Here is a 24,453-nt window from a genome sequence, read left to right as displayed (position 1 = left end):
GTCTGTCGCACCAACTGATTCATCCCTCTAGCCTATGTTGAACAAATGAGAGCTCTGAGTAAAGTTCTGGGAAAGTCTCGTTCTGTGAGATGATAAGGGGAAAAAAATTTTCTCATGGTAAGCAAATGTGGACTGGAGAGGGACAGGAAATAAGACATGGCAAAGTACTAAAGGCAGACAAAAGTGCAAGGGAGACCAATTATGAAGCCAAGGAGGTGTATTAGGAAAGCTAGTACTTAAATCAAGTATGGAGAAATACGATTAGGAGGCAAACAGTTTAATAAAATAGTTAGTGCTGTAGAAGTGGTACCTAATTAATTAAGAGGGGTGAAGAGGAAGAGGTAAAAGAGAGGAAGACTAGGGAAGAGACAGGACAAGCACAAATGAGAGGAAACATAAGGTGGTGAGTCAGGGTTAGGGAGGACAGATACTCCATACATAGCAGAAGTACATTTGCTCCAGTGCTTCATCAGTCCTGGTTTGTTGTGTCTGCTCTTCAGTTCCCGATTACTCCTCTACTGCTATTAGATTTCTGACGTTCCCCTAACCTATGAACTTGCTTGCAATATCTCCTTAGATGGATTTCATTAACCAGCTAAACTGTAATCTCAATTTAGCCTTAAGACAATGCTCTTGGGAGGCTGGTGCTGTCAATATGATTCCTGTTCTCTTCTGCTGAATTTCAACTTAAGTGAAGGCTCATAACTTGCAATGTATTTGTCTCGGCATTACTCCTGCTCTGTGTGGCCTGGAATACAGGAAGACTAAAGCTGAAGGCCACAGGTGTATAAAAAATTTACTTCAGTTAAACATAGTAATGAGCCAAAGTTCTTAGTATCAATAATATTCTTTAGTAAACATAAAATACCTGTGACATCAAAGTAAATCAAGAAGTATTATTTTTCTACTCCAAACACAATAAATGTAAATAATCAACTCAAATAGCTAAGTATGTCTATTTGATAGACAGTCTGCATTCAGACTGTTAACTGCTAGGTAAGTTGCAAATACTGGTAGCAAAATTATGCTGCCGTCCCATAAATACCTGAGCATTTCTCTGAAGAGCACTTTCAAAGCCATAGAATATTCACACATAAATAGTTTAGAAATATTTTGGCATGAAAAAAAAAAATCTTGTAATGCTACTAGTGTTTTTTACCAGTGTATGAAATAATCTGTTTATATGTGTTTTGGATAATACAAATCGTATCCTAGTATCCTAACTTTACTGAATCTGGATAGAACAATTCTATAACTATGTGATACCTACTATTTTTTGAAATAGACAATAATGCTTGGAAATACTAACCAAAATTTGTATTCTGATTACAAATATGTATCTTGCAATGCTCAGTGAAAGGGCAACAGACTGGAAGACCAAATTCAACAGTTATTCAGAATTCAATAGTTACTTAGAGCTGACACAGAGACATGCCATCTTCAGTTGTAATCATGACAGGATTTCATGCATGCTGATAGAACCTAAAACATTATTGTTCCACAACTGATGTAATCTGATTAAAAACCAGCCAGAAAGCGTATCCAGCTTCTGACATAAGCAAAGTAATTGCACACATAGTCATAAGTAAGGAAACATTCATGCGTACTGGAGCAAGCCTGTCATCTGGGCACAGTCCTTCATGCACCTACTCAAGTATGTTCTTAAGAGCATATGGAGTTTGAATACTGAAGGGCATCTGAACTGGGGTATAAGCCTTGAGGGATCATAGGATCTATTCTGGAAACATACAGAAGAAAATGAACGCCTTGAGAGAGTACCCTACTCCTACATATGTGAAAACGCTGACTTCAAGACTGGCTACTGCTGCCCTTTTAGGCCTCAGTGTAGTCCACGCTGAAGTTCAGCGAACATGTTACAAGGCCTAAGTGACTTAATTACATTCCACTTTTCACATGTTGACTTTGCAAGCCCATCAAGACCCAAATGAGCTACCAGGTGCCAGAAGTGGGTAGTATTCTTTTAAATAGTTTGGGAGACCTCTAGTGGGCCTCCTTCCTTGTCATCTCTTGTACTGTAGCTCCCACAGCCTACCTAAAGCAAAGTTGCACTGGCATGTAGCCTGGACTATGTATGTGTACATAGTAGATGATAAAATAATTGGAACTATTAAATGTGACCACTCTAAAGCAATGCTTATAAGTGGAAATCATACAAAAATACAATAAGGACTTCGGTTCTCAAATGTTTGACTCAATTTTGAAAAATGATTGTTTAAACTATGAAATGTTGAGCAGAACAACATCAGCATGCTTAGAAGTCTGTGTTCAAATGCTTTTCTTTAGGTGTATTTATAAGTCCCTTGTCTCATTTTAGGATTTGCAAAATATAAATGGCACTTTATTTAGAGTAGTGATCCAAGTGACCAAAGTATGTTTGGAGCTCCTTCTTGTCTGGTGGTGTCTGAGCAGTCCATACTGTACAAGCATCAACATAACTGAAGCCTCTTTGGACTTTACCCTTTTCTTCATTATATTGTTGAATGTAATAGGATCACAAATCTTCAACTTGGTTAGAAATTCAGTAGGAATGGACAGTAAGGCTGACATACTAAAATTTAGCACTACCTCATTTACAAGAGTACTTTTTAATGCAGGAATTATTTTCTTTTCAACTCCATATGTAGCTTCTTTACCTCATATTAGTAAGATTACAAGAGTCATGTTTATTTGTACAAATGCCTCTTTTTCTATTGCTCCATGGTCATAAGAGCACAATATCATATTGTTGCTTTTCTAAAAGACAATTAGTGTTTCTGCTGCAATTTCTGTTTTCATATTTATCACTCATCCATAAAAGATTTTGTACAAACGTAATATTCAGTAACTGTTTAAGACTTCTTTGCAAAGTTAAAAATAACTCCATAATGTGAACATAAGCATTTAAACCCCAACCCGGTTATACCAGCAAACAATTAATATGTAACTAAACTGAAATCAAGAGCACCTTGTACAAAAGCAGGTATCTGCCTGTGTGTCTGGATGAGCAGATATTTATTAGTTTTAAATTACATGCTAAGCTTTACAAAATACTTTCTTTCTTTAGTATGATCTCACAAAGATTATATAGTAACATTCAGAATATACGGGAATATAAACATATATGTGTATTTTTTTTTCCTCATTCATAATAGGAAGTGAAACAAGCCATGGCGAGAGAAGGGAATCATTCTTCCTTGTCTAACAGTGGGTCCTGATCTTGCAAAGTAGTGTAAATGCCTAGCTCTAACTGTTGCAAGACATGAATTTGATAGAAGCAATTGCATTTGTGGAGCTACACATCTCCAGAACCATTTCTCTTTGGTTGTACATTGTGTCTAAAATGTGTTTCTATCTCAGCCTTTTCCTATTTCCCCCCCAAATATTGCATTCCTCACCCTAATCTTCCTCAGGAGAGAAATGCTTATGAAGGGGGGGAAATGTCTTTCTGATAACAGCATATAGGAAAAGGAAATAGCATCCTGCCTTGCAGAACTTGCTTGGGATATCTAGAGCCCCCTACAGTCAGTCGAGATCTCATGGTATCTGTTCAAATCATAAAGAGGAGTCTGTGAACACCTATGCACCTTGTAAATTCCAGCCCACTGCCACAAGTAACTGTGGGGCATCTTTGTTGTTGTAAAGTGATGAAGGCACAAAGGGTGAAGCATGTGTAAACCATCCACCTCCGTCACTGCTGTGAAGATGTTATTTTGATTTTGGTGTGGGGAATTCTTTTTGTTGACATAAGTAAAGCTTGTGAAGATTGTGTGATGAATGTGTATTTTAATGGTAACTCCTTAGGTTAATAAATCACAGAGAAAGCCTTTTCATTTCAAGGATATTTATAGTTCAGGAGTACAAAGGCTATACACCACCACAGTAAGTCTCTGGAGTCCTAACAGGCCAAATTTCCATTGCCTTCTCTGGTGGCTGGATCTCAATGACAATAAATTCCTGTGGGATAATCCAGATAATTCAAATTTTATTCAAGTAAAGCAAAACTGCGTCAAAATGTTCTAAATGGGGATGATGAAAAAAAAATCATAAAAATCTGAAAATGTGTCAAATCAGCATAGCTATTCTACAGAACAAAGTCTGTCTCTCAAATTATTGGAAGATGGCAATTAATGGATAAATGTCTGTTGCAATATTTAAGTTAAAAACCACTTGATACTCAATTGTCTAGACTATATTACAAATTCTTTGGGGAAAAAAAAGTCTTTGATACACCATCAAAAATACTACATAGTGTAAACTAAGTAGTTGTGAGATGAGATACAGCATGATGACTGATACAAAAGACAAAGACTGAAATGCAATTCTCAGCATGGAGAAAAGTTAGGAATACAAAGCTTTGTGTAGTTAAAAATTTTTATTATGGATGTAGAAAAGAATGTGAACACTGTCGTTGCAAAATACAGATGAGTCTTGATGATATCCAGAGAAACCTGTACTAGGCACTGGAGTCACCAGAACTCTTAGATGCATCAGCATTGTGGTCCCAAGTGAAATTCAGTATTGGCAATGCAATGTGCACTGGCAAGAATGATCTCAACTACACATACAGTAGCTTGTTGCAATTATCTGACCGTTCAGAATATTTTTCAATGTCAATACTTCTGTGGATCATTTCATGAGTAGATCCAATAAAAAGATGAAGGCATGTGTAAGAAATACTATGTACAGTAAAATGTTCCATCTTCTTAACTATACATGTTAAGATTAGGCCTTGACTTGGAATGTCATGTTCTGTTTGTCCCATTCCAAATAAAACATAACAAAAATAGATGGGACTCTGAAAAGCTTAGAGGCATATTCAGATGAAAAATGTAGTAAAAATGCCTGGCTGGGAAAGGCTGTGATAAGCTCGAACACAGAAAATTAACTAGGTAGAGAAGTTAAAGCATTTATATTTACCTATTTTCATAATTCAAACACATACACGTACCTGATGAAACTGGACCACAATAACATTAAAAATAAACATAGAACTCTGGTGATAAATGGTTAGCATGAATTTCAGAGAAGATTGGACATTTATAAGGATAGTTATTACCACACACAACATTTTGGATAGGATTAACAACAAAAGCATTTCTGAAAAGAAGTAGAGCCTTGATGATAGAAAATATACCCTGATCTTTCATTACAGGAGGTTTAGAATGAAAGCTTCCTCCCCTGGCAGTGTTATTCCATATTCATCCACTATGTGGGTTCTTGCATTTTCCTTTGAAAAGTCAGAGCCAGGATGTCAGATGAAACACTGGTCTGATGCAGCCTAGGTTTTCAAAGCTATGGGGGACGAAGGATGCTGTACTTTTCATGTACATAGTGTGAGACAGTATGTCCATTTTTCAGGGGTAACCTGTCATCAATTACCCAAAATACAAAGAATCTCACAAAATCCTCAGACAGCTAAGGATAAATTACAGTGCAATGCTTTCTTTACTTGATAAAAAAGCCCCACTGCTTGTGATCATAAGTAGAAGACATGCAAAGCAGTGCATGTTGTTTTTATTTCCATTTTAAAATAACAGTGAAAACCAAATAATCATAATAATAATGATAACAATACTAAAAGTAACTACATAGTCTGCTTTGTACAGTACATTTCTTTCTTCATGCTCTGTAAGGGAAGGGTTGCTATTTACAGTATGCTCGAAATCTGCCTTTCAGAAGACAGCCCAGCTTGGCTGGACAGTTTTCAGTTGCTACTAGAAATATGTCACTTATTAGGAACAGAAGAGATGTTTATCACTGTCTCAAGGGTTACTTTGGCTGAGGCAAAGAAACAGCTCAGTTATATAATGGAAAGAGCTGGGTCAAAGGATAAGAGATTTGTATAGCGTGTGCTCAAGACTCCCGCAGTGCAAACTCAGTTTCACTCTTGTGTATCTTGCACAGGCAGTGAACGACACCACGGCAATACAAGTCTTCTCATCCATCCTCAAAAGCACTTCAGAGCCATGGGGGCTAAAGTCACCATTTAAAAAGTCTCCCAAACCTTCTCAGTCGAAAGAAAAAGATTTGTCCTTCCTACTGCTTCTTTTGCCCTCCTAGTATCTAGTTAGCATTCAGTTTTGTTACCCAGACCCATCACATACTCACGGTTCAAACCCCCTTCCAAGTAATCTAGAAATGCCAGCTCTAGCAGAGAAGCTTGAACACACCATCATCTTAATGGGTGTTGAATACTGAGTCCTTCCAGTTCTCACCCGCGTTAATGGGGGGATACTCTTCACCATAAATTCAGTTCCGATTTCTGGTGAAACAGCAAAAAGAAACCCAACCCCATCTGCTTCAGGGACACCACCTCACTGAGTACCTACCGCACAGCATTTCAGCAAGCGAGGGGCAGTTATAATAAGTTGAAGCTATGTTTCCATCTGGTTATGTAAATGCCAGAGGTCTCATTGCAGGGTAGCCAAAACAGCAAGTTCTGTCAAAAGAGAAATAACCTGCATCCAAAGTCTTTTAAAAGCCTCCTCTTCGTGTGTTAGTTCTCAGTATCACAGCCGTGCTCCAAGGTGAAAAGTTTTCAAGCGCGAACTCAATTACCGTAAGAACAACCCGGTAAACAAACACCGTTAAGTGGCCACAACGTCTCACCCCCGTTACCAAACCCAGAAACCAGCCCCGGCCCCGCTCGCGGCCATCGCTGGCTGCCCGGGGCGGCGGCGCGCGGGGGGGCGGCGGCCCTCCCCGCGGGGACAGGGGCGGCCCGCGCGCCGCCGCCCCGGCACCTGCTGCGCCGCCATTTGGCGGTGAGCGGGGGGGCAGCGGCGAAGGCCGCCCCGCTCGCCTCCTTCTTCCCCACCGACAACTTCCCGGGGCGCTAAGCGGCCGCCCCAGGTGCCGCCCTCACCACGAAGGGGGCGGCGGGCGGGAGCCGCGGCCTGAGTTGGCAGCAGAGTTGAGGGTGAGGAAGGTGGGAGCGCGGCCCAGCCTCCCTGCCCGCCTGCCCTGCCTCCCGCCCGGCCTGCCGCCGGCCCGCCCCCCCTCCGCCCTACCCCCGCCCCGCCGCCGGTTGCCGGCTGACAGGTGCGCGCTCCTCCGCGGCAGCAGCGGCCCCGCTCGCCCCCGCCTCTCCCGGCCCCTCTGCGTGCCCCGCGCCCTCACCAACCCCGGCTCCTCCGGCCCCCGCCCGGCACGGACCCGGATTGTTTAGTCCTTGGGAAGCTGGTCTGAGTCCAGATTTTGCTTTGATCCTTTTTTTTTTTTTTTTTTTAAGAGAGGAAAAAAAAAAAAAAGCCAAAGAAAAACAAAACCTGGAGACACAGAAAAGGGCTCTAGGAAAAAGTTTTGGATGGGATTATGTGGAAACTACCCTGCAATTCTCTGCTGCCAGAGCAGGCTCAGTGCTGCCTTCTCCCCAGCGGCGCAGCCCGCGCCGGGCGCTGCTGAGAGACGCCCGGGCCTCGGTGCCGCGCCGCCAGTGCCTGCCGTGCCGCAGCCCCTCGCCCCGCCGGCCCAATGCTCCTCCTCGGGCTGCTCCTGCTGACATCTGCCCTGGCCGGCCGGAGGCAGGGGGCCGCCGCCGAGTCCGACCTCAGCACCAAGTTCGCTTTCTCGGGCGCCAAGGAGCAGAACGGTAAGGAGCAGGGGCAGAAGGAGCAGGAGCTCCGCAGCCGCCGCCGCGCAGCCCGGGGCAGGGGCAGGGCGGGGGCGGGCGCCCGGCCGGCGCGGAGCGGCGCGGAGCTCCCTCGCCGGTGGGGCTGCCCGGCGCCGCGGAGGGAGCGCGGCCCCGCGCGGGTGGCGGTTGCGGGTGGGGGGTGTGTGTGGGGTGGGAAGCTCCGTGGCCGGGCCGGCAAGAGCGGGGCTGGGCAGCCGGGTGTTCGGCCGCCGCGTTCGGGGAGCGCTGTGGGTAAAAGGGCAGCGGTCAGGCGGCTGGGAGGGAGCCCAGCGCCGGCTCGGGGGCTCCCCCCTCTGCGGTCGGAGGTGCAGAATGTTCCCCCCCTACCCCGCCAAAAAAAAAAAAAAAAAGAAAAAAAGGAAGCAACGACCCACGCACCTTTGTGCCCTAAATTCTTAACTCTGGGGGGGTGTGGGTTTTTGTGTCTGTGCCTCAATGAGTGGTATTTTGTACGGGCTGGAAGCGAGCTAATCCTGCATAGGAAATGAGAATTACTTTCAACTTTCAAGTGTACCTGAAATGTTTAGAAAACTCTCAAATGCAAGTTCCCTTGGGCTGGGGCTGCGCAGAGCTGGAGAAAGGCTCCTTTCATACAGCGAGGGCAGCTTCGGGGTGTGTAATTTGCTTAGCCTCTGAACTCCATATGATTTACATTATTCAGATTTTTAAGCGCCTTTCCTCTTGATCTGCTATTATGAAGTCATTTTAAAGAATATTTTACAAACTGAAACGTTATATACTGCATGAAACCACACTTAGTGTAGAATATCTAAAATGAAGGCTGTTAGCATACATTCATGGAAACCCTGGTACTTAATGTACGAGGGGGGGTGGGGGGTGTTTGAAAAATTTAGTACTTTGCATGTCAGCTAGAACAAGCTTTCTCCCTGGGCACAAATCAACACAAAAGGCCAAGCTGGGAGCTCTCAAAACTCTCTGAACTGTAATGAAATAAAGCAGAAACGCGGATTCGAGGCTAATTCAATTCTCTCAACTTTGAACTTGGGACTCCCCAGATAAAAGTATTCTACGTCATATCTTTTAATAGAAAGCAAAGTTTCGGAGACCTCTGTGAATGGGTAGAATATGCAGTGCGCTAGCAAGTTTAACAGGGGGAGATTAATACTGCTGTGGCCTGCTAATGTGATGATATATGGCACCTGTGAACTGCCGGAGCTGCTGATCAAAGAGCAGCATGGGGATCAATCTCTAATCAGAGCAACTGTGAAGGGCCAGAGGAAAGTGATCAAAAGACTCAGAGACTCGGCTATTCTGACAGGAAACCAATCAGACTTGGTGCGTAGTACAGGAAATTATCTGCTCTGTGTGAGAAAAGAAATCACTTGCCTTCTACCCCTTCCCAGTTTACCTGGTGTTTAGAGGCTTTAGGGCACCAGTTTGTGACAAAACGGACTTGGCACTAAAATACTAAGGTCTCATGCTGTTATGCTGCCTTCTGTTAAATTTGCATGGTGTATATGTGAAGCATATCGACACACAGAGTTAGCATTGCTTTGCTTTAACTTTGTCAGGACTGGAAAGAAACCTGTTATGCTGACAGTTTGTCCTAAGAGGTTTGTTACAGGGTAATGCAGCGAGGCCCTGAAGGACCACCAGGGTCCAACGATGGGAACACAACAATGTAAAAGGTAGATCGTACGGCACAGAAACAAAACTGATAGGTATACACAGCAACAGAAACTAGATTCTGTTCACATATATCAGAAATGCAACTGCCTTAGGTCAAGCTTCAACTGGTTTGCAGTGCAATTTGGCATGCTCTAAGATACAGTCACTACGTCTTAGAACAAATGCAAAGCCAGGATAATTTTTTTTTTTTTTAAAGTGCCCTGAAACTTCATTCTGTGGTACTTTATACTCACAACAGTCCAGGTTCTTCTTGTAGCTTACTTCAAGTTTTCTTTCCAGTTGTTCAGTTACAAAAATTATTTTAAAATTAGCACAAGTTTAGGTACTGCTGAGTACCAACCCCTGAATTTTCTTAACTGATTTTAATTATTTGGGGGATCAGTAACACTGGTCAAACCAGTTCTCATTTGATTTAATTAGAGTGATTTTTACACTCTGCTGCAATCTAAAGATTGTATAGCTTTTAGCTAGAGGCAGGTTAAAACTCCCTGGAGTATGAGAATGAGATATTGCTGTTTGCATGCCAAATAATCTTTGGTCAGGAGAGGGAGATTTTTCACTCATGCAGTCTACAAATAAAAATTCTGTCCTCTACTTGTAAAACTGCTAAATGGCCAAGAAGTTTTGCAGTAGAATGGATTATAGTGTTACTCAGCTGCACACGTGGGTGCTGTAGATTTTGCTTTGAGGTGATACTGAAGATGTTTGTGACCAGTTATTAAATCAGTGGGACTACTTGTGTTACAAAGGGTAAGCATGTGCTTAAGGATTTGTTTTTTCATAATTGGTATTTATTTATTTATTAGCTAAATGATTAACTTCAAAATTACAGTTTGACTCATTTATTTACTAAATGTTGACATAAGGAGTTCTCTTATTTCTGCTGCATAGTGAGTGTCATTTTAGGTGGCAATTTCCTAGCGTAAGTATTTCTTTGTAATTATAAATTATGTATTCTTAGAACATGGTATTTTGCTGCTACCTCCTAGGAATTCAGTGTGATGGTTGTTGTGGGGCCAGTGTAGCTCCATTTGAAACCACTTAAAATCACCTCCTTGTTTTTATTGGCCCTCTGTTATAGTCAGATTTTCTTTAAGAACAGATTTTATTTGTAACTCTGCTTGACAGTAGGAAGTTTTATGTGATTTCCTTGAAAAAAGTCATATTTATCTTTAATGTTTTTATTTTTTTCAACTGAGTAAATGTTCATCTGAAGTATCAAAGAAGTTTATGCAACAATTTTCTGGAAACTGAAGTAGCAGTAAATAGTGCGTGTAGTGATGGGTCCTATTTATCTGGATGGATTTCATTGCCACAGTTCTTTGTCATGTTGAAAACCAGATTATGCTTCGAAGGCTTTTTCATACTTAGGTGGCTTTATCAGTTCTCTTAATGGCTATCTGATGTATTTATTACCATTTTTCCATATTGAAATAAAAAGTCAAGAAAAATTGATCACTTGGTTTCTTTTGAGGAACAAAACTGAAGTGCTTGCATATTGAATTTGATTACTTGGATGGTTTACTTATTTATTCTTTCTGTTACAATTCTTGCTACTTTTCATCTACTTTTGACTGGGGTTTTTAGGTATTATCCGTCCTGTTTCTGTAGTTTCAGCGGTGTCTGAGGAAACTATTGGTGGATTGAGTAATGTGAATGGCTTAATTCTAATGTCTTAATTCTGGTGGTCTGAGTGCATCTGCTTACATGATATTATTAGTTTAATCTAGATTTGATTACAACATGAGATGGCAGGAGAATCAGTTCTGTTTTCTTGGCTGTCTTAAGACAAGATGTGATAAATGTTTAAGTTTGCTAAAATATCAGCTGTTATGATTTCTGTGAGAAATATGAGGAAGTTTTCATAGAAAATAATAAAAACTACTATTGTGTGCCATAAGTAATGAAATGTATAGTTTATGTGGCATGTACATTTAAAATGTAGTAATGAATGACTACAGAAGGCCAAGCAACTGAGGTCAGTTAGCAACTCACCAGGACCAACTAGTTAGAAACATTAATTTTTCTGCAGTCAGTTTCAAGTGTGAATGAACAGCAGTAAATAGAGTTGCTGAAGTAAATCTTAGAAAACTGAAGTACTTTATTTCTGTCAATCCTGCAGGGCAGGTAATATACTGTGGTGATCTGTCTTTTGATAGATCTTAATCTTTTAAGGGTGGGTTTTTTTTTTTCCTTCCCCCACATGAATAGAAACTCCTAATGGTAAGTTTCACTAGTTGATCCCTGCATACTGTATTTCTTAAATTTTCTGAAATGGGCAAGATTTATGTCACTTAAAGAAAAAGAAAACCAATCAGGAGACCTTGAGCTGGAGTTCAAGACTTCTGTATCTCAGGCCATCCTTTGGAAAAGTTGGTGGATGCAGCTGGAACTGAGCGAGTAGCTGAAGTGTCAGAGGGAGCTTCTCTCAACACCTCAGCATGTGCATGGCCTCATACAACCACGTAGAGGATTCATGGATTCATAGTGTCATAGAACGGGTTGGGTTGGAAGGGACCTTAAAGATCATCCAGTTCCAACACCATGGGCAGGGACACCTTCCACTAGACCACGCTGCTCATAGCCCCGTCCAACGTGGCCTTGAACACTGCCAGGGAGGGGGCAGCCACAGCTTCTCTGGGCAACCTGTGCCAGTGTCTCACCACCCTCACGGTGAAGAATTTCTTTCTTACATCTAAGTTAAATCTACCCTCTTTCAGTTTAAAACCATTACCCCTGGTCCTATCCCTACACTCCCTGATGAAGACTCCCTCCCCATCCTTCCTGCAGGCCCCCTTTAAGTACTGGAAGGCCGCTATAAGGTCTCCCTGGAACCTTCTTTTCTCTGGGCTGAACAACCCCAACTCTCTCAGCCTGTCCTCACAGGGCAGGTCCTCCAACCCTCTGATCATCTTCGTGGCCTCCTCTGGACCCACTCCAGCAAGTTCATGTCCTTATGTTGGGGGCCCCAGAGCTGGACTTAGTACTCCAGGTGGGGGTCTCACAAGAGCAGAGGGGGAGAATCACCTCCGTTGGACCTGCTGGCCACATTTCTCTGGATGCAGCCCAGGATGCGGTTGGCTTTCTGAGCTGTGGGTGCACATTGCTGGCTCATGCATCTCCAAAGGGAGCTTTCAGCTTATTCAAGGATGGGAACAGCATCACAATGTAGAGTTTATGATTAAGTTCGTTTAACTCAGGCTGAACACCTGAAAGAAGGTGTGGATGTTCAAGTGATGTAGTGCATTGAATCCTTGCAGAAGGGGGTGTCGATGCTTTTGCTTGAGTGCAGTCATTTGACTGCAAAGTTTTCTCTTATAAACCAATATACTTTAAAGCATTACCTCCACTGACTCTTGTTGAATTGATGAGTGGTAGTACAGTCTGTTGACTACTGCTGGGTAGCAGAAATTTTTTTCATTTTGAGAAGATAAGGAAATATATGAACATGTGTCATCTAAAGGGAAACTTGATAGCAATGCATTTTCTCTTAAGTTTAATCTATTTCTGTTTAGTCCAAGACTTGTTTTGAAATGTTTTAAAGCCCTTTTCCTGGAGAGTGAAAACTTGCACCACATCCTCTTTTGACTAAGCAAAAGATTGTGGCAAATTAGAGAACTTCATCAACATTGCAATAAATCGCAGGGGAAGAAAGTTTTAAAAACTGTTTTTTTGTCTTTGTAGTTAACTTCTGGCACATTTGTCTGCCATTCAGCAGTTCTACTTGGGACTTCTTAGTCATGATGATTCTCTCAGTTTCTTCTGTTAGGTAAAAGCAAGGGTTTTAAAAGCACAGACCACTTGCTACTTGTCTCAGATATGTAGGTATTCCAACCTTCCTGTATCTTATTAAAATATATTGAATGGAATTTAAGGGAGAAACATGTAAAATCTTAGTTTTGTGGTAACTAGTTCTTACTAGGTTTGCAGATCAAACTTTAAAGCTTTATAGCATGTTGTTAAGGGGGTTTTAGTTTGTCTTTCAGTGAGATACAGGGTTTTATAATGGAGAAGAAACACAGGGCATAACTTAAGACACTGACAGCTATACTACCAAAGGGCTTATGTTGAGCTTTGTCTTCATATAATGTCTTTTATATCTTATAACTTTATCCAAACCCTTTGAATCTAATTATTACATAGTTTAACATGTAATAGTGAAGTACTGGTCTGCATCCTACAGAGGTGGTTGTGCATTGTAGCAGAGTGGTTTTGGGGGGTTTTGTTGCTGTTGGGTAGTTGCCGCATTTGGTTTTTGCTGTCTGGCAGTTCCCAATTACTAGAAAGAGGATGTGCTGTGCAAGCCCACTTCCCTTAGCTGGAAATGAGCCTCTTCAATTGCTCTATAGATAGCTCTTGGCTTTACCAGAGCGCCATGTTTTTGCTTTTTGGTCACAAAGTGTGTGCCATAGAAAATACACTTCCCAGTATGTAAGCTTCTTGGGAATTGGCCTGTACATAAATAGTCTTTTAGCAGGAACCTGTAGGACTTACAAAAAGTCACACAACAGAAAATTAATATTGTAACATGTAGAAATACAGTTATTTTATAAGAACTTAAGTATCTGTATGAGTGCTTAGTTGTTTTGGAGTTTCTGAGAAATTAATTGTACATTAAAACTTACTCAGCCCTGTCATTCCCTTTTGGGGAAAACTTTTACAGCTTGTGTTTGAAAGGAAAATGCTTTTATTCAGGTAGGTGAGTGAAAATTCATAATGTGCTATTGTAAAGGTAAAATATAATTTTGTATTTTCTAGAGGCTTTGTTAAATTGTAGGATGTTATTTTAAGGTGGCGATGCCAGGAAATTGGTGTCTCCATCTGGAGACATCCTAGCCTTAGGATTCATCTGTCTTCTGATCTTCTCCACATTCTTTTGCTGAGATTTTATAAACATATCCCCAGTGTTACATTGGGTTATTTGCGTTTAATTTCATGATCCTATAGAATATTTTGCAGTTTTCTTTTACGTGAAGGTACCCTATCTTACAAAGCACATGTACAATAGCACCTCTACATGTTTTTATGAGCTAATCAGTTTCTAGAGAAGCTGGTGGGCTGGGTGAGACAGGGCAGGACTCTAGACTGTAAGAGAAAGTCTTATACATAGACAGTATAAGAACTATTAAAAAATTAACATAAATGAGAGGAAAGATCCCAGCTAATTTCTTGATGTCCTGCAGGCCTTCTGCAGTAGGGTTAGCAAGGACTGGCTGTCTTCTGAGTTTAATTAGTTCTATTCCAAATACTCCATCTTTGTTAAACGCACCCACAATTTTGGACTTTGACATTCGTCTTGTATAGGCATGACCATACATTTGCACTGGGATCATAGGCTGCTTGGCTTCTGATCACTGTGAATTCCCCTGAAGTCCTGCGAGTGTGTGCCACCACTCAACCTGTGTCAATATGCTGTTACCTTCAGGTGAGCTGGCTGCAACTCAAATTAAAAGAGCTCATCAACTGTTTAGTTAAGTCTCTTTGAGCCGCTGGATTACTATTTCCCTGTGTGGCTCTTCTCATTCAAGCTGGGCTAATTTGAGACTATGCAGTTTAAGTCTGCAGTGAAGATGTTCACAGTACTAGTTGCTGCTTTTGTTTTGTTTTTTTTTTTTTTACCACCATTTTCATTTGCAGGTGTTTGGGGCTGAGGAAAAAGAATATGAATTAACCTCCCGTGTACTGCAGTCCAACATGATACAGGCAGAAACGGCATTTGCACATGAAATAAGAAAATGTTCAAAGGTTATTTACCATATAGTAGCATTCTTTTATAGTAGTGAGAATGGAAGAGTTGCAAGGGAGTTACCAGTAACACCTTTTTTCAGTGGCAACGTGCCTTTCTGTGAACTAATCCTCATAAATTATTCATTAATCTTGCACTTTATGGTGAATTCATTCAAAGTATCAGTATAAACACAGATGTTTTAAGGAGATTCTTCTAGGGCGAAGAGCACCTCTGTTCCTCTATACCCTGAAAGCCCCAAACACTGAAATTTCTCCTTGAGTTTGTTAAAACTGATTATTAACTGTATTAAAGTAGTATGGAGGCGTGGCTCACTTTGATCACGGTTCTACTGATTTCTTTACATGATGTGCAAGGAATGTACTGGTTCTGAATAAAGCCAAGTGAAGGACCAGGCAGCAGCAGGGAGGCCGAGGCTTTCCTTTGGTCATGTGCCTTGCCAGCACTGTGGCTGGCAGTAGAAATTCTTTTTTAAAAGTTTTTAGTACTCTGTTTTCTAGATGAACAGTGGCATTAGTTGGGTAGCTATCCTTTTATGTTCCCTATGTATGACAGTTCTACTAAAGGAAAACGAGGGAGGTCTTTCAAGTTTTCAACAAATGCCTGGCGCAGACGGTGATAACTTTTGAGTGCTAGATTTAAACTCCCTTATCACCTTTATATGGCATTTCTTGAAATATTAAGTCTGTCTCAGAAAAAGCAAAGAATGTCTTGGGAAAAGGAAAAAATGCTGCTTGTGTTTCCTGTACATTTAATTCCTTTTTGCATTAATTCTGCTGTAATATTCTTAGGAATTGGCAATAAATTATGTAAGAAGGTGGGGGGGGCAAGAGGTTAGATAGTGCCGTTAATTAGGGAATGGGTCCTGTAATCTGATAAATGGGCTTCAAACTAGGTTCAGGCAGTAAAAGATAAAGGAGTAGTGCCCTTTTTGTAGTTTTGATATTCTATTCTACATCTTTAAACCATTACTCAGTTTGGCACATATCAGCAAAGTCGTAATTTTCTGTGAAGGAAAAGTCCAGGTGTAAAAGCCGAGGGAGTGTCATTTTGAAGAGTGGTTTACACTGGAAAAATCGTTTTGGAGACACTCTTAGCACACCTTTCATGTCAATCCATAGCTGTTAATCTCTCTGTGCTGCTTTTTATGCATAATTTGTTTAAAAGCACTTGAAGTGCAAAAATAGATTTGCTGGAAGAGGTACTGCTTTGTGAAACAATGCCTAATATCGCTTGTTTTAAATGTTATCTTTAGCTATAGTCTTTTCCACAGAATCAAGTTGCCCAGTCTTTTATTAAACTGTTATCTCGAGAGCTTCACTGGATGATCCATTGTATGATAGCAGCAAGAATATTTAAGAGGTTTGATTTTTTTTTTATTTTATTTTTATTTAATCAAATTTCCCCCCAGTGTACTTCAGTGTGTAACCATCTGAGTGCCTTCACCCTTGTTCAGAACAATCAGAGGCATGAGTCCTAGGGGCTCCATGTTCCTCCCTGGATTGACAGGAAACCGGCGCTCTTTATACAATAGTTAAACATTTAAAAAGACATATGGCTCAGGAAATTCTTTTGCTGTGTGTGAAGGTATGGCATTTCCAAACTGAAAGTGTTGTTCTGACTATTTCTCCGGTAGTGGTGAGTTATATGAGGCCACTTCCATCTGCAGAGTCTGTTTCACTTGCTTGTGGTTCTGGGGCTCATTCAAATGCTCTAAAACAAAATAAAAGGAATGGATGTAATAACTTCTTTATGGAAAAGTCATAAAACGCTACAGGGCCGTGTAAACAAATTGGGTCATTTACAAGATGTTTAAGTGATGGAGATTCAGTCCAAATTCAAAGGTGTGGATTAGATTTTACAGTCATCTTGACTGACTTTGCCCTCAACAAGACCTTATTTTTCTGCCAGGAATGCCATTGACACTACAGATGACAAATTCTCAGAAATGGTGTTTTCAAACATTTCAGTGCATTCAGACTAAAGCTGAGAAATGGGTGAACAATTCTGTAGTATAATTTGTTCTTTCTCGAGGTGAATGAGTGAATGAGGGGTCTTTCTTGATCCACATGGTTACACTACAAAGCCGTCGTGGAACTTTGTAGCATTCGTGGGGAAAATAACCCAAAAGAGTTTCCTTTCTGGATTCAAACATGCCTGAACTAATTACAAAGCAACTGTTTTGGCTCTCTGCTGTGTTTGTATAAATAGGTTTGCACAGAACAGCAGCAACTGTGATCCAAGTTAAACTACGCTAGTCACAGAAACTTATGTTGGATCTAATTGAAGCATTGAACACGCATCTATGGTGTGTCAGCTCACAAGACCCTTGTGACTCATTTCATCATTTGTCCAAAAGTGGAATGAAAAAGATGATAACTAATACTTTTGCATGTTAAAATACATTTTGTAGGGTAATTCATATGCTTCAATGTGAACGTAAGCTTATGTATGGACAGTTTTCCCAAGTTTGGGGAAGGGGCATTGGTGTTAGCTACTATGGGGTGTTTTCCTTCTTGTGAGACATGGTTGCTCAGCTCTGCTATTACCAATGCAACTTCAACTACATTTCATAACTCTTCATGCACTAAAATCTGCAGATCTTTTCAGAATGAAAATAACTTTATACCCAACAAAAGTTTGGATTTAGTTGTAATTAACTATACATGGGTAAAGCTACCTATTTGTAGGTACAGTGCTAAATAACGAACTGTTGACTACTCTTTTAGATGATTGATACTGTGCCTGTGAAAATAATAGTTGTTACTTGGGAAGCATATATGTGTGATTATACAGTATTTGAAGTCCTTCAGAAAGTGATTCAAATGAATGTTGCATTGCACAGTGTCAATTGTAAAAGGTTTGTATATATATTATTGGCAATTTGTGTTTTAAAAATACAGTTTTGGGAAGTGGCCTACCTTAATATCATAAGGCTTCAGTGCCTTACTACTTAGTGTGTCAGCTGTTACACAGGGAGATCCATACTTGCAAACAGGTTGTTGCTTGTGTAACTATAGTGGTCCTGAAAGTGAAGTAAAGGCTGGTAATTGACAGCTAAAAAGTAATGGCTCCAAAACAGACATGATTTATAGAAAAGGAGATGAAACTCTTGTATATGACCATGAGTGCTAGTTTTTAAGATATGGCTAAGGATTCTTGTTGGGCCTGCTTTTTTTTTTTTTTTTTTTTTTTCATTCAAAAAATACCCAGTCTCTGGGAACACTGCATGTCTATAGTCAGACTAGAGTCTAAAACTTGAAATACTCTAGAAATTTCTGCTAAACACTCACGGTATTTCTCATAGTACTTGCTAGTATAGGAATTTGCAAAGTACTTAGCTCTAGTGCTAATGCAGCCTTGTAGTTATTCCTTATGGAGATTTAATTTGTGATGAACAGTATCATTACCACTGAGGGTCTTTGCCAATAGCGTCTTTAAGCAATCTTTACCTATTCTCATAAAATCTTTTATGAAGATTGACATAAGATGGTGAGAACAGCCATCTGTTACTTAAATATCTACCTGATTTGTGAATTTATCTTACAAAACCCTCTTTTCCCTACAAGCAGTATAGTTGACAAGTAGAAATATAAATATGTTTCTAAAGCATGTGTTTGCCTTATCAGAGAGAATCTCGCAAAACTCTGGCCTCATTAGTCAAGATGCTTGTGAAGGTACTGTGTAGTGATAATACCTAATGAAACAGTTGTAGTATGTTTCTGTATTGTTACTGCTTTTAATGTAATTACATTACCAAAATTTAGAGCTGTTTAGTTCTTTGCATTAGGGGAAGAAACTGATGATGTGCCTATACTATATCTAACACTGTCTGCTAGTTTTACAGGATCTTTAGCTTCTCTTTGAGATTAACTCTGAGACTCTACAATGTAACAGTTAAGAATACTGTTTCAAGGTTGGATCAATGGCCTTGCATAAAGCTGATTTCTCTTGCTCATTATTAAAAAAAACCCAAATCTTGTTAAACTGATTCAGACGAATCGGAACCATTGAAATATTTCACCATAGAATGGAGGCTTAGTTTTCATTTGGACAATTTTAACAGCACAACATTTATTTCTAGAAGCAGTTGCTTAATAGATGGCCTTTAATTACCCAGATTCATAATGTGCACTAGTATATGGTTTATTCTGACACTTATGTATGTGGATGCTTAATGTATGTTTGTTATAATTCTGTTTATTGAGGTGTATTCTTGGGCTAGATGGACTTGTTCTGATTATTTCACTGTCAGAAATTACTTGGTAAACTTTATATTCACTGTTCACATTTCAGATGAGCATATATTCTCTGTAACTTTTTAAAATGCAAGAATCCCTAGTTTTGACTTGGTTTGGACAGGCAATGTTGAATATTGGAGCTAAAACTATTCTGACTGAATTAAAAGCAGGTTAGCAGTATGTTAAATGGGTCCCCAGATGTTCAATAAATGAAATAGTATATAGTTTAGCTAATAGTCTTGTATGCATATATGAAGATCAACTAATGTTAGGTAACGTGACAAATAATATTTACCTATCGGTTTCATTTTTTCGGGTTTGGGGAAAAAAAGGGTCTTCCTTGCTCTTCTGCATGTCAGCTGTTCTTACATTCATTTAATTCCAGACAATAGGGGTTGCTGAACATGTGGATCATAACCCAACATACAGCTTGGGTGTGGGTGATATGCTCCGTAGAGGGAAAAATGTCTCATCTGTGTGGCTGCAGCTGGTTGATGCCATCCGGGCTTGGAATATGCACGTGCACGCTGATGTTGCTACTGAATATGAAACAGAGTAGGTATTGATTTCTGAGTTCTGTCACACCAGCCCTTCTTCAGGATCTTAGAAGAAAACTCTGGAATATGTTTTTTATATTTTTGGGTTTTTTAAGTGAACAGTTTTATAAATGAGTTGCAGCATTTCCTTTTTTTTTTTTTTTTTTTTTTTTCTTACTGCCTCTACTGCATTCCCTTGGCTGGCTTAAGAATTCTTTCCAATATCAATTTGCAGGATGTTCATTGCTTTGAAGCTTGAATTCTACCCTAACAGACATTCTGTAAAATATTTAATATTTGTGGTAATAGGTTGCATCTAGTTAATTCCTGCCTCAGCTTTAGTCAAATCTTTAATATAAAGGCAGTTTTCTAAACTTGATGCTTACTATAATGCATGCTATTCTATATACTAGTGATTTATTGTATTCACAGTTACCTTAAGCATGAATCCTTCCTTATAAATAGTGTGTTACTAGTTGTCAGTTACCTTAAGCATGAATCCTTCCCTATAAATAGTGTGTTACTACTACAAATTAGAGTTGTAGCTCTAATCCCTAAACCCCCAGTGACAGTACTTTGGATAGGTGTAAAAGATGCAAAGGTATATTGAGCAGTTGTTCATTAAGGTATCCAAAAAGTTTTCATTGTGTATGAGGAATTCCACTGAAGTTGAAAAGTGATTGGATCTAATTACTTGGAAAAAATTACAAGAGCAAGCCATTGTCATTAATTTGAAGCTTGGAAAAAGGAAACATCTAGCAAGAAGATTTCTTTTTCAGACTTTTGATTATGTCCATAAAATGTGAAATTTAGCTCAGCAATTGTATTCATGTTTACTATGATAGTTGTGCCTGTCTAGCTATAAAAATCATTTACTGCATGTGAATTGCTTTCTTATCTGAAAAAAAAATTAATAATGGTTGAAGCATAATAAAGTTTATTTATAGAAAGTATTATTTGAAAGATAAAAGCTAATCATACTTTCATATTTTGAGCATTATTTTCTTTTATAGTTCTCTTTAATTCAATGCCTTTCCTAAGCTAAGGAATCCAAGCTGTATGTAGAAAAACAGGACTTTTACCCCATTTACAGTAAAATATTGATAGACGAATATGGAAATCTGTGCCGTTGATAAGAATTTAAAAATAATTTGATGAGAACTGTAACAGAAATGCTTCTGACTTTATTCTAAGAGAGAATGTTCTTTTCTACAGCTCACGGAATAGTTGAGCAATGTTGGATGTATTATAATATAGAGAAGTGGTACATGTTGAGAAGTAAAGACAGAAATGTCAAAAGTGTTGAAAGCCATGTATAGGAAAAAAAAAAAATGTTATCAGTGAACCCCACTGCATAGAAAGTGTCTTTCTGTGTATCTTTTTTTCTTTCTGTAGTAGAAGGCTGAATAAAAGGGCTCCAGCACAGTAACCCTTCTTTGATGATTACCAAATGTGGTAATTTTTTTTTTTATATTGTTGTGCATGAAAATCTTATAAAATAAGTCTGCTAGATAGTTACCACCTGATTTTTACATCATGTAAAGGTATTGAAAAGGGGTGTTTGAGAGATTTTTTCACTGCAACAGTCAAGACATGAAGCTGTAAACAGCAAAGACTGCAATCTAGTTTTCATAAACACTATTACATAGTGCTTCATTTGTCCTTCTACAGCACTACTGGAGCTCTTTTTGAAGTGCTGTTCCTCAAAATATAGAATATGTGTGTTGTTGTTGGTGGTGGTTTGAACAGGTAGGTCTTTACTGTCATTCAGCTAAACTTCTGGTAGGCAAGCTGCTGGTGCTTCATTAAATATGTCCTGAAGGTTGGCCTGTTACAAAGAAGTATTGGTAAGTCATTGGTTTTGTTTTTATGCTAATAACCTGTAATGATCAATGTGACTGGAGGCTTACTTTTTCAGAGAAAGACATGAGTACTGTGCCATTTTGTCTCTCACTTCACATTTTTCAGAGTTCATATCCAGGGAGTGAAGAGAGAAACCAATCTTCAGTTGTGATAGTTTTTCGTCCTAAAACATTCTTCAGTGTCATGTAAGCATTTATATGTCTGATGATGTATAGAGAAAAGTATCAGATTCTTAGGCTTTTTATCAGTATTGGATTCTCAACATGAGCAATCTCTATTTTGCTCCATTTTCTCCTTGTGCACCAAAATCAAAATGTCAGACATGGCCTTTCGAATTGCTTCTCTTTTGTGTGGCTAATAAGTGTGGTTTTAAGAGACAGCTTTGTACCAATAATTTTCATTACTTTAAACGAGAAAATGATAATACTTTCAAGTATTATTCAAGTATCATACAAGTATTATTTCAAGTATTTAAAAAATGAAGCTTATTTAAATGGAAAAAATCATATGTTTCTCTGAAAATTCTTAGTATTCTTTATTTTCTGGCACGTGGTTACATTGCCACTAGGAATGTTGATCCTTAAAGCAAGAGGAGAGAATGTTACAAACTGCGCAATGGCACCTTGGTGCCAAGATAGATTTAGTGCAACCATGGGTTGTTTTTTTGTTATTCCTGGCACTTTTGGAAAGAATGATTTCGTAACACCCGAAATGTTTCTGAGGAGAAACAAGATTGCCACCAAGACCTGTTTCTTTCTTTCTTCCTTTAACTTCTAATTGCTTGTATGGGTTTCTGAGGAGCTCTGCTTAGAGCTTGTGTTATACATTGTACTGGTAAGCCGTAAATTTTTTGTGCGTGTATGTACTGAAAAAAAACCCCAAAATAAGAGGAGCATAATGTTATGCCCTCTTTCAAGAGTTGTGTTTACAGTTAAGAGAGCTTATGTTTATAAACCATGAGGAGGCAGTCTTTGTGGAAATAAATAATTGCTATTTGGTGGGCACAGAGAAGATCATGAGAAGGTAAATCAAACTAATTACTGAAAATTTTAACTGTAGCTGTTTTGTCAAAATGAGCATTGAGTGTCCATTGTGTTGGTATCCTGACAGGCACATTACACAAGAGTATCTACATAGGTAGGCAGCATGTTGGTCTAACTTCTGTATTATATCTTAAAAGTGGCTTTTTCTTTCAAATGTAACAAGAGTATCTAATAAAAAGTTTTAAATTATGTTCTCTCAAAAGAAGGGTCAGTTTGAGTCTGACTTCATTTGTGATTGCAAGCACTCTCCTGGTTGTGATGTACCAAATGACTATAAAAGTCAATGGGTGGTTTGGTTAAAGAGGGAGTAGTGGAAAACAAGTGCATTCCTGTGGTAAGATGATGGGAGAAGGAAAATGAAGTAAAAGAAATGCAAGGGGAACCATTTTGCAGCTGTTCGAAAAGCAGTGGCTTTAGCCTTAATGAATCTGTGTTTTTGAGGGGGTTTGGGTTTTTTTTTTTAAATAAACTGAGCCCTAAGGAAAAGGGGTGTGATCCAGAGAGTGGTTACAGTGTTGATGTTTGACTGGAAAGGTCAGCAGCTTGTATCTGCCCAAAAGATTTCAGTCAGAAATGGTTAGATGTGTATTTATGTATGGATGGGGAAAGCAGGAGAAAGAGGACCTTGGTAATTTCTCTGTCTGTGAGCAGCCCTGGAGCCCCTGGAGTCACCTTTTGCAGTTATGATGGTCAACATGAAGCTTTGAGTGCTCAGCTAGCATCTGCTTTCTGTCACAGTTAGCGAAGGGCTAAAGGGAATGATCTTGCATGTAGCTGGAGTGGTCTGTGATTCAGCTCCTGAAAACTGAACAAAAAAACCCCATCAAAACTGAATCAGTTCTTCTCTTCAAGATCACTTGATTACAAAGAACACACCGTAAACAAAATGGGATCATTTGCTCAAAGGATCAAGCTGTTGTTTTGTAGCAAACAGTAGAGAAACTCAATAGTTTGTTAAAAAAGAATTAGCAAAATTAAAACATGGTCTTAATAATAATAATAATAAAAAAAGTGAAATGTCAAATATTTGCCATGTTTGGCAAGTAATTTTGCTCCGGATCTTTTCTGTGAAAGATACTGATGGTTTTCACCTAGGTAAAGTAAACAGATACTTTTGCTGCAGTGTAGGAAGAGATGCTACTAAGATACTGTCTTCTGCAGTTCCATAAATACTGTCTCAAAATAGAAGTGACAGAACCAAGGCAAAAGTAATAATATTATAAAAGATTTAAGAATGTCTTTAAGCAAACAAGATGCATCTCAAGAAATCTGCTTTCAATCTCTGACAATTATTTTTGTGTTTTGTTTTTAGGATAGGTGCCCTCATCTTAAAATTCTTGCTGCTCTGGAATTTCCTTCCCTTCCAGAACTGAAGTCTTCTGTATGTAATTCAGCTTTCATGAATTTTCTTCCTTGATAAAAGAGTACCTGGTTCATTGGTTCTGGGTACATTTTTTTCCTTGCTTCTTCAAACATCTATTTACAAATTTACCAGTTCAAATAAGCAATATGACATTCAAAGATACTGTGACCATAAAATAACTCTCTAAATAGCTTCATTGTCTTTCTTACAGTGCAAAAAATATTTCTATGTTTTTAATTTCTCAGCCTTGATATGTTTCTGTTTTCTTTCCATAGCTTTCTCATAAACACATGAGTTGCTTAAAGACCTGACTTTAAAATTTTAACATCTTAATAAAACTGCAGAGGTTACCTAATGATGATAATTCCACCTCCAACA

The 24,453-nt window shown here is 39.2% G+C and overlaps 1 protein-coding gene across 1 annotated transcript in view; it reads left to right on the top strand.

Annotated features, from left to right (window-relative positions):
* The first annotated feature begins 7,276 nt into the window (after nt 1–7,276).
* Nucleotides 7,277–24,453, top strand: part of PDGFC (platelet derived growth factor C) — a 134,543-nt gene continuing 117,366 nt past the window's right edge. The window contains exon 1 of the mRNA XM_074904053.1: nt 7,277–7,591. Coding sequence (XP_074760154.1) covers nt 7,474–7,591 — 118 coding nt within the window. The 5' untranslated portion in view covers nt 7,277–7,473. The remainder of the gene's footprint in view (nt 7,592–24,453) is intronic.

This window comes from Athene noctua, chromosome 4 (assembly GCF_965140245.1).
Source record: "Athene noctua chromosome 4, bAthNoc1.hap1.1, whole genome shotgun sequence".
Lineage (NCBI taxonomy): Eukaryota > Metazoa > Chordata > Aves > Strigiformes > Strigidae > Athene > Athene noctua.
Note: the sequence above shows the minus strand (reverse complement) of the source record. Positions and strands in the feature narration are given on the sequence as shown.